We start from the raw sequence: 11,877 nt of genomic DNA on the forward strand, positions 1-11,877 counted from the left end.
GATTCAGAAGAAATATGGGAAAAAGCTTTTTTACTCAGCAGGTGGTGGGAATCCGGAATGCACTACCTGGGTAGCTAGTGGAGGCTAGAAACCTTACAACTTTTTAAAAATATTTGGATGAGCGCTTCAAATATCATAACGTTCAAGGATATACGACACATGCAGGAAATTGAGATTGGCACACACTTAGTGGTAGTTATGTCGGTGTGGACTCAATGGGCCGAAGGGCCTTTTCTGCAGTATATGAATCTATGAATATGTAGTATATGAATATATGGCATCATCTGCGGACAGAGAAAAGAGAGAGAACTTTTCTGAAAAAGAGTCTTATTTGACTTGAAGCAAAATATTGCTAGACTTACTAAGTTTCCAAGACAATGTTATTGATTATTGCAAGGAGAATTGAGCACAGGAGTAGGGATATTATGCTTAAGCACTTTGCTTAGCCATGACCTGCTCATTGAAAACTCAATTTTGGTTCTGCTAAGGCCATTCAGCTCCTGACCTCATTATATCCTTAGTTCAAACGTGGATAAATGAACAGAATTCCAGAGAGGCGGTGAGAGTAGCTAAAACTGTTATCTTGGCAGTAAAGTTGGATATATGGACAACGATGCACACCTAGAAATTGTTGTAAGATGTTAATGTTATTAAAAGGTTCTGATCTCCTAAGCCAAAGGAACAAAACTTGGACTTTTACAATGGACATTTGTTTCTGCTATTTAAGATGGGATGGCAATAGTTAAATCACATTGTGACATTTATATAATGCCTAATGCTACTTAATGGAGCAGTTATTCAGATTTTGGATCTGTTTTTATCGATAGAGATATCTATCACAACAAATATGAATGACAATTGTGCTCACCATGCATACTCTGTTTTACTAAGTTGTTCTACTAAGCTGGATGAAAAATGAGTGGTGATTTGTTGATCTTCTGCAGGAAATAAAAATGTGAAAGAAACTCAGCAAGAAACCACATCAAAAGTAAGGTTTACTGTGGGGAAAATAAAGGAAAAACGGCAGGGAAACAGGATGGCAGTAAAGGAGATAAGTAAACATTAGCACTGAAATAATTGATTAACATGTTATAGGAGAAGGATGCACATTCAGGCCACAACAAGAGTGGAGTAAAACCAGGGCAATGAAAAGGCAGAGTGAATGGATTGAAAGGGAGTTGAATTTATGGTGCAGAAAATTCAATTTTGCCAGGTTGTTTTCAACAGTGAATTGTAAGGAGGTTGAGTACCTTGTATATATTGTAAAATAATAAAACCAGTCTCCTCCCACAATATATTTTCATTTGTGCTGCCTTTCTATGGCACTACTACATAGCATAATTCAAAATAAGGATGTGTTCAGACTATCATTTCAAGGATCTTGGGTATATACAAGAATGCTATTCTCTAATTTTATTCTTTTATTGTCTATTTGACATGAGTCTGAGAACTGGGATCAAATTTAGTTTATTTGTAGTTATTTTAACAGTTTTTTTTTACCTCACTGACTTCGTACTATAAACCTTTTTCAATTGTACATTTTTTTTTTCTGTCAAACTGGCTACTAAGGATATGTTTTGCTTTTATATATAGAAAGGTAAATGTTGCAGTAAAAATGCTATATTTTCTTCTCTAGTAGTTTCACTTTTGACTGCAACAAAAATAATGTCTTAAGCAGAAATTAACAATTGTAAATGGTGAATTGACACAATACGTAGAAGTTTAAAATTATTTTTAAGGCTTCAACCTCAAAAAATATTAGGTTAACTCGGATAAAAGCAGAGTACTGTGAATGCTGGAAACATAGAAACATAGAAGATAGGAGCAGGAGGAGGACATTTAGCCCTTCAAGCTGTTCCAGCATTCATCACGATCATGGATGAATGTCCAACTCAATAGCCTAATCCTGCTTTCACCCCATAACCTTTGATCCCACTTGCCCCAAGTGCTATATCTAATTGCCCCTTGAATACATTCAATGTGTTGACATCAACTACTTCCTGTGGTAATGAATTCCACAGGCTCACCACTCTTTGGGTGAAGAAATGTCTCCTCATCTCCGTCCTAAATCGTCGGTCCTGAATCCTCAGACTGTGTGACCCTTGGTTCTGGACACACCCACTATCGGGAACATCCTCCCTTGCATCTGCCCTGTCAAGTCCTGTTACAATTTCATAAGTCTCTAAGAGATCCTCCCCTCTTTCATCAGAACTCCAATGAAAACATTCCTAACCCAGTGAATCTCTCGTCGTGCGTCAGTTCCGCCATCCCTGGAATCAGCCTGGTAAACCTTCACTGCACTCCCTCAAGAGCAAGAGCACACTTCCTCAGAAAAGGAGACCAAAACTGCACACACTATTCTAGGTGTAGCCTCACCAAGGCCCTGTATAACTGCAAGAACACAACCCTGCTCCTGTACTTGAAACCTCTCGCAATGAAGCCTAACATACCATTTGCCTTCTTTACCACCATCTGCACCTGCATGCTTACCTTCAGTGACTGGTGCACAAGGACACCCAGGTCCCACTGAACACCACCACCTCCTATTTTACCGCCATTCAGGAACAAAAACAGAAGTTGCTGGAAAAGCTCAGCAGGTCTGGCAGCATCAGTGAAGAAAAGAAATCAGAATTAACGTTTCGGGTCTGGTGACCCTTCCTCAGAACTGAAACCACATCACCAGACCCGAAACGTTAACTCTGATTTCTTTTCTTCACAGATGCTGCCAGACCTGCTGAACTTTTCCAGCAATTTTTGTTTTTGCTCCTGATCTACAGCATCCACAGTTCTTTCGGTTTTTACCGCCATTCAGATAGTAATCTGCCACCTTCTTTTTGCTTCCAAAATGAATAACCTCATATTTATCCAAATTATACAGCATATGCTATTGATTTACCCACTCACCCTTCCTGTCCAGATCATGCTGAAGAATCTCTGCATCTTCATTAATAGTTCACCCTCCCACCCAACTTGATATCATCTGCAAACTTTGAGAAGTTACATTTTGTTCCTTCATTCAAATTATTAACATATATTGTGAATAGCTGGGTCCCAGCGCCGATTCCTGTGGCACCCACTAGTTACTGCCTGCCAATTTGAAAAGGACCCATTAATTCCTACTCTTTGTTTCCTCTCTGACAACCAGTTTTCTATCCATCTCAATACACTTCCCCCAAGCCCATGCATTTAAATCTTGTACAATAATCTCTTATGCGGGACTTTGTCAAATGCTTTCTGAAAATCCAAATATGCCACATTGACTGGCTCTCCCTTGTCAACTCTACTAGTTACAGCTTCATAGAATTCCAACAGATTTGTCAAGCATGATTTCCCTTCATAAATCCATGCAGACTCTCTGATCCTGCCTCTGCTTTCCAAATGCTCCATTATAAAGTCCTTGATAATGGATTCGAGAATTTTCCCCACTACTGATGTTAGGTTTACCACTCTATAATTCCCAGTTTTCTCTCTACCTCTCTTTTTGAATATTGGAATGATTATACCTACCCTCCAATCTGCAGGGACTGTTCCAGAGTCTACAGAATCCTGGAAGATGACCACCAATGCATCTACAATTTCTAGAGCCATTTCCTTAAGTACTCTGGGATATAGATTATCAGGCCCTGAGGGTTTATCCGTCTTCAATCCCAACAATTTTCCCAGCAACATTTGTCTACTTATATTGATCTCGGTCAATTCTTCTGTCTGTCTAAATCTTCCATTCTCCAACATTTCTGCGCCTATGCAAATCTTCACCCCAGCCGCCAAACGCCATTGTCACAGCTCTCCACTGGACTAAACACCAGAGAATGCTGGAGAAACTTGGCAGCGTCTGTACAGAGAGAAACAGAACTGTTCTGAAGAAGATTCATACTGGACTTGAAATATTAACACTGGTTCTCTCTCCACAGGTGCTGCCACATGCAAATTAGAACTTGCATTTGAAAAGTATCTTTTACATAGTACAAAGCATGCACTTCATATGACAAAAATAGAAATTTCTGGAAATGCTCAGCAGGCCTCCTAAAGGAGGGTAAAGAGGCTTCAAGATTTAGGTCGGGAATTGTATCCTTTATGATCCTGACATAAGGCACTGTCAGTGTTGGGCCAAAGGAAATTGAATGTACCTGAGAAGCTGAAGATTGAGGAAAATGGTTTCTCAAAGGATTATGGAACTGAAAGAGGATACAAAGTTAGGAAAAGGTAAAGCCCTGGAGAGATTTGAGCAAGGGATGAAAATTTTTAATTTGAGCTAATGTTGAACTAAGAACCAATTTATGGCACTGACCTTTATATAATGGATAAAATATGTAAAAAATGGGTGTTTAGAATATGGGCAGTGGAGTTTTGAATGAGCTTAAATTATGGATGCTGAAAGATGGGAAGGATTAGAATAGTTGAGTCTAGAATTAACAACATGGATAAGGATTTCAGTACAGCTTGGCTGAAGCAAGAGTGAAGTTGGGTGATATTACAGACATTGAAATCAGCAGCAGAGCAAAATGTGATGATCTTGCAATTTCAGCATGACTTTGAACTGGCATCAGGTGATATGTGTGTTGGAGCTGCGACTTAGCATGGTACTTACAGCTGGCAAAGTAGAAACACGATGAAAATTGTATTAATCATATCATCCCATGGACTCCATTAGTGGATTCTACATTCTAAACAATCGGGTATACGTTTTCGGGTTGAGATGACATTTATAAACTGCTTAAGTTTATAACAGAGTACCTTTGTGGTTTATGCTATCCAACCATTGTTTCATTTCTTGTACTGCTCTTAACCTTTAACTAATACTCCATGCAAAACCAAACCATATTTCTTAAAAAGATTGCTTGCGGCTTACTTACCATGAGGTGATTACAGTCTAAATTCATTCAGGGGTTAATTAATGATAAGTGGTGGATCATTCTTATTGAAGTAGAAATTATATTTGCATCATTTGTGGCTAAGTGATTCATTCATGCAGTTTTTCACCATCTCAAATCGAAAGAGAAATTGTGTTTCTAAGAAGGATTGTTATTATGAAACAATTGTAACAAACACAAAATATTATTTGCATGACAATGAGCCTCAATACAGAACACACGAGGACCAGTGAGAAAAGGCTTGAAATTCTGTGCATAAAACCTGAAGAGAGTAAATTCAGAAATGCTTTTATTTACTGGAAAAAAAACATCCTTTGTCATTTAGGCTCTACACGTAGTTATTGTTATAGTAACCTAATTTTGTATCTGTATCTTTCCAATTAATGGAAGAGTTTTGAAGTCCGTGGTTTTATCTATAAATAAATAATGTTGAAGTGAAAAAGGATCATATGTTCCACTTCTTTTGATATAATTCATGGTTGAATGTATTTTTTTATTAGCACTCTAGCTAAAAATTCATACTTGGTCTAAACAAATACTAACTGAATGTTGATAATAAACACACACTACCTTCCAGTAACCAAGCTGTCAACTGTGAATTCAGATTAGTGTAGCTGCATATGTCCTGTGCCAGATAATGGGCTCAAAGGTTAAGAGCAAAAGATCTCAACAGCTCCAATCAGCAGTGCTTTTCCAGAGCTAATTACCTCTTTACTGCGCTGACTCTAATGTGACATGTTTATTGCCTTAACTAACAATCATTAGCTTAGTTGATGTTTTGTCAATATTAATTCGTTCATTTAAGCCAAGTCAAAGCTTAAACAAAGATGTCTGTTCTCAGAAATGGGCAGCAGAACAAGGACTGTTTCATTTGACCACTTGATATATAAGATGGAGAAAAAGAATTCCAATTCTTTTGCTGTCAGAAATAACCTTTTTTTCTTTCATCCTGTAAAAAATTGCTGAGATCTGTCCGGATTGAAGCAAGCGTAAATTTCGTCTAAATTCTGGTGACGAGTTGCAAACCAGCATTTATTTACTATTTATTACTTTTAATCACCAACAAAAGGTTATCTTGACCATTTACCATTAGATAATTGCTTTTCTGTAATATTTTCATTTGTTCATGGGGCATGGGTGTCACTGACACAATCAGCATTTGTTGCCCATCCCTAATTACTCTTGAGATAATGATTTCTAATAACGGCCACTGTAAAACACAATTGGAGAGCCATACACAGTTGTGGTTTGTTCTGCTTATTTCGTGGCTGTACAAAGGAAATCTCATCCAACTGCATTGCAGTTATTTTATTTAATAATGTTGTGAAAGCTTGACAGTGTAGTTTGTCTTTAGATGCAATTGGGTTCATATTCTTAGCTATTTGATTATTTATGCTAATCAAACTGTGAAATAATTTGGATCTTGGATATTACTTTTGAATCTTTAAATTTGAACAAGTCTAAGATGAAGAGAAATTGCCACAAACAGATCCAGTTGCTTTCCAAATGGAACAATTTCAAAATAAACTCATATTGGTAATATTGGAATTAATGAAAATAACAGGGTTTTGAACTTCCACCGGAAGAGTTCTCAGTTTGCTGGAGGTGTCAACTAACATGCTTATCCTTTTGTTTTCCTCCCTGTAGATGAGTAGAGGCCACTGTTTAGCACTGACTGGGTGACATAGAGGGGAAAGAAAATGCATGCTAATCGATTCATTCTGTTTCCCTCTGGTGCAGTGCATTGGTAGTCTCTCCAGCACTACAGCTAAAATGACAAAATATACTGTTAAGTTTAAACTCTGGAGAATTTGATATGTCTTCAACATTATTAAGCTTTCAGAACTTTATGATTATCACAGAGGAGCATCGGAGTTACGGGGGAGGTTGTCAATGCAAATACAGCAAAACCTGTAAATTGGGATACCTAAGGGACTTTCATCAGGTGTTTTTTGGCTTGCTTATTTTCAAATTGTAATTGTATATATAATAAACTGGATACCCAAAAATCTTGGGACTCAATGCGATTCCTGTACATTTTATGATTCCTGGTGAGACCAATACCTTAAAAAAGAGGAAATTGAGTTTCCAGTTGATAACTGAAAGGGCATCTGATGGGATTTCATGTTGTAAGACTGTACCTGTAACATCCAGACTGAATACACAATTTAATAAACACTGCTTAGAAGTCACCTTCCAAACCCCCACCACTTCCATCTAGAAGGCAGCAGATACTTGAGAACACTACCATCTGCAAGCCACTCACCATCCTGACTTTGGAAATATATCGCCATTCCTTCACTGTCACTGGGTCCAAATCCTGGAATTTCCTCTAAGAGCTTTATGGGTCTATCTACAGCACATGGACTGCAGCTGTTCAAGAAGGCAACTTACCACCACCTTCTGAAAGGCAACTAGGGACAAGCAATAAATGCTAGCCAGTCAGTGATGCCCTCGTCCCACAAATGAATAAAACAAACAGTTTTGCAGGCAACTAAATTTTTAAACTACAGAGAAGAACTTCTACCTTTTTGTTTTTAACACAACCAAGAAACTGACTTCACAAGCATACTTACACTGTCCCTTAAGTAGTCATTCAGTTTTCCTGGACCAAGTTTTGAAATAATTCTTCACTCCCATGAGTTTACTTCTGCTCTGTTCCTTTCCCAGCCTGGAAATCTTTTAACTCAAAAACTGCCTTTCAAAGTGAGGAATTCCTGGAGTCGAACTCCAGGTCGAACCTCTCAAACTTATTTCAGATCCTTGGGAATTAGCTCTTTTCAGTTTGAGTTCAAGGAACCATCCGCACTCCTGCATGGTGAACCATGACAAATTTCCATCTTTAGCTGCTCGCTCCTAAATCCCGGCATACTGCCTGTGTCTGAGCGTTCAGAAATATTCTGCAAACTTATCACTTCTCAAAACCTGTATCCATGCCAATGTAAATCATATGAGACTTGTTTTGAGGTATGAATGCTGATTTGGTATTTGTTTCGACACCAACACTCTTGAAAGTAATGGATGATTTAAAGCATTGCTATTTGCAAATTGACATTCTCAACATCTTCTTTGGAAACTAGCACTCTAACTGCTATAAGCACAGTTGCTGCTTCCATTTGCTGCAGCTGTGAACACTTTACATTCAAGCAAAGAATTCCAGACTTCTCTTCCATCTTTTATCAGTCACGTTGCTATGCACAGATCAGAGCAGTTCATATGATTCCCTTAATTTAACCTACAAAGAAGGCATGGTCCCAAAACACAACAATCTTATCAAACAATATACTAACAGCATGTTACTACTTCTTACCTCTTTTATCTAGAAATGTGTCTATTCCCAGAGCATTGCCAGTATGGTGTCAATTCAGTCTTATGCTGTGTTCATTGCTTTTCCAAATTCATCGCTCCCTAGGCCCTTTCTCATCAAGGGAGGGATGTCCTAAATCTGGGATGTGCTCCATTAACAGTATGCACAGAATGAGGTGGCTGCAGTAGGGCTCAAGTGGCTAGAAGGCCCAACCAGAGAGGGGACGTAAGTGGTTTGAGTGCTTGACTTGCATGTTATGCTGATTGCTTGAAGTCTAGCTGTAGCTTTCCTCCTGCATGGCCTCTTTGGTGTTGTGCTATGCTGCTGTTCTCCTCAGCTATATTAATTTAGAATTATGGTGAAGGATCCCAACTTTACCAGTTTAATTTAAGAGGCTTTCCTCTTGGTTTATCCAATTTATTCAGTGCCTCTCTCTCAGCCCACTTTGCTGTTTCCGATGCTACGGAGAATTATGATTCACATGCTCCTTCCCTGTTTGCACTCTTTTTGTTTGCACTCTTATACCCTTTTTTCTTCAATTTCCCAATATTTCATTTCTGAGCATTCGTTGCTGACTCCAAACTTTAGGGGTACCAGCCTCAGATGCAGAGAACCTCTCCTACTCCCCCACCCATACATCCCCATCCCAACCGACTGCTAAGATATCCTTTGACTCACTGGTTCCCAATCTTTTCGGTGACATTCAAGATTTAAAGACACAAACAATTCCACAGCACACCCACACTTTTTCAGCCGAATTGATATTTTGTCTGCAAATTGTATTTTAACTTGGTATCTTTGAAGCAGTTGCCAACTTCTCTCTATATGAGACATTAAGGTAAGGGGCAAGCCACGTCTCCTGTCCATGAAAATCCAAAGGTCAGGTAGCTCTCGTTGTACTATCTCTAATCAGTTCTTTCTTTTTCATCTTTGGATTCTGATATCCCATCAACAACTAAATTTGCGGAGAGAAATCACCTCTTTTGACAACAACTTGTCCATTTCATCTTAGAACAGAGAAATAAAATAGATTTAATTTTGCCCTTTGGCCACCTGTAGAGTGATATCTCATTTTTAATTTGATACTCAATTTTCACAAGTTTTGACTTGCAGTTTTGCTTATAGTTTATACGACACAGGAGCAGATGTAGGTCATTCAGCCTATCGAATTTGCTCTGCCATTCAGAGATCATGGCTGATTAGATAATCCTCAACTCCACTTTGTTGCCTTTCCCCCATAACCCTTGATTCCCTCGCTGTTTAAAAAAACAGTTACAGCCTTGAATATACTTAATGACCCAGTCTCTACAGCCCTCTCCTGCAAAGACTTCCATGGATTCACTCCCCTCTGAGAGAAGAAATTCTTCCTCATCTCTCCCTTAAACTTTCCCACAAAGGGAAAAAAAAACATTTCACATCTATCCTGTCAAGTCCTCAAAAATCTTGAATATTTCAAGAAGGGCACCTCTGATTCTCCTATATTCCAATGTGCACAGGCCCACCCTACTCGACCTGTCCTCATTAGGCAGACGTTCCCTACCATGTACCAACAATATCGTTTAAGGTGCAACAATTTGTTTTATGGTGATTTTCATTAACTTTGTACAAAGTTTCATGGCACACTTCGACTGTTCCAATGGCGCAACCACTTGAAAACCACTGCTCTAACTGTTGAGACCACCTTTTATCAGATTGCAGGGACCCAACCGCAACTCCTGTAGGAGGAACCTCTCCCACCCATCACTCCATGCCACTGATTTCGGAGATCCCCAAAGCTGAGACCACAACTCTTCAAGAAGCACTCCTGATTCTTGACTCTCAACTTTCTTCCCAACTGCATTGTGTATGGCAGTGACTCTCTGAAGTAGTGACCATTTTATGTCGAAGGGTTGGTGGGAGGATAGAACTTGCCCTGCAGAAGAAGGTTTCAACTCGTGATTGCCACATAAATAGTTCAGAGGCAGTGTTTTGGAGACCCAAATCCAGTTTCAAGAGAATGTCAGTCATTTTGGTACATTCCCTGATATTTGTGGAATGTGTAGTTTGTATCCAACAACTATGTTAGCAGAGATATACTTCTATTCCTGAGATAGAGCCATGCAAGCTTTCACTCCCAGGGACAGAGGAGCTTTTCTGCTCCTACGAATTTAGGTAATGAAGCCTCCATTAAAAGCCATTTTGTTTTCACATGTTATCACCTCACAAATATCTGTTTATCTGATATTTTCAGCCTTCAGATTAGAAGACTATGCATAGTTCTTAATTTGTGAGAAGCTTGTATTTCTTCTAAGTTATTTGGGACTGTCAATAAGAGCAGATATTTTGCAGGTGTCTCTTTGTACAGGATTACTTTACATTTGACTAAATGTTACAAAATGTTCTCTGCAGCAGATATCCAAAACAAGAAGGTGTTTGTGATTTTCTCAGTTTTGTTTGAGTAAATTGTGTAAAAGTCTTGGGAAATGATTTTCATTGTTGCTTTCTCAGCCAGGTTTTTAGATTGTAGAAGTAAGGGTGAAACCTGCATCAAATGTTTCAGTGGTGCGTTGCATTAAGATGCCTTTTTTTTCACTTTCCATTTTAAATGACATTTTGTTAGTACTTTGTTGATTTTGGCATTGTGGAAGCGTTTTTTTTCTTATTAGCCCAGCATACGACAGCTACCAGTTGGAATTCTACTGCCACCAGTGAAAAAGGACAATGAGATGTACAATGCCAGAAGAGTAAATTTACAGACTTGGAAGAATTTGTAATATTCTTAATTGCAGCTTCTTGCAATTGCATCCTACCTTTAAAATGGGTGGAACATCCCCAGGCACTTCACAGTTATGCCAACTATATTGCAATAGGGTGGAGTATAGACTAGACTGGAAAAGGAAAGCAGATTTTGTGCCCTAAGGGATACTATTGAAACAGTTGGAGTTTTCCTGCATCTGCGTCACTTTTACTGATGCTAGATTTTCATTTCCAAAAGTTTTAAGCTAAATGCAAATTCTGAAACGTCTTGCTGGGATTTGAACTCATTTGTGATTTTAGTCCACATCCATGGACAACTCCTCTGGTAAAATAACCATTTCATTAATGTACTCCAAGGAAGAGCTCGGGCAAAGATAGTAGGAACTGCAGATGCTGGAGAATCCGAGACAACAAGGTGCAGGGCTGGATGAACACAGCAGGCCAAGCAGCATCATAGGAGCAGCAAAATTGTGTTTGTTGCCTTTGCTTTATTTCTACATTGTGATCTTGTGCTTTTTAAGTTTCTGTACTTTCGCATAAGGCTAATCATGTACAACACCTCAAATTAGATTACCTTGTAGTAAAATAAAATTATAGATGTTCTGCTTGGCTTTCTTCTGTGGCACTGTATAACTTTAGAATTTTGACTGGTCTTCTATACAAACCTTGTTATGTTTCCAGTGTTAGCCCAGACGAGAGATGAATTTACTATGTGGGTAGTTGCTGTCAGCAGCTGCAGAAGATTACGTACAGTTAACAGTCCAGAAACAAGTCATTTACCTCAAATAGTCCATGTCAGCGTTTATGTTTTGCACACACTTATATATTTAATTCTATCAGCACATCTTTCCCTCTATCACTGCATGTTCACCACAATAGCCTTGATATATGCCGACTAAGGGAATTAGATTACTTGTCGGTAAATTTGCAGTGATTAAATCTTAATTATTAATCCATCAGTGA

The 11,877-nt window shown here is 38.6% G+C and overlaps 1 protein-coding gene across 1 annotated transcript in view; it reads left to right on the forward strand.

The window, feature by feature from the left end:
• The window catches only part of LOC109928323 (WD repeat-containing protein 7), a 375,400-nt gene extending 371,373 nt beyond the window's left edge, over window positions 1-4,027 (forward strand). The window contains exon 22 of the mRNA XM_048604178.1: window positions 3,912-4,027. Within this exon, the coding sequence (XP_048460135.1) occupies window positions 3,912-4,027 (116 nt within the window). The remainder of the gene's footprint in view (window positions 1-3,911) is intronic.
• Window positions 4,028-11,877: the final 7,850 nt, after the last annotated feature.

This window comes from Rhincodon typus, chromosome 1, assembly GCF_021869965.1.
Source record: "Rhincodon typus isolate 14 chromosome 1, sRhiTyp1.1, whole genome shotgun sequence".
Classification (NCBI taxonomy): Eukaryota; Metazoa; Chordata; class Chondrichthyes; order Orectolobiformes; family Rhincodontidae; genus Rhincodon; species Rhincodon typus.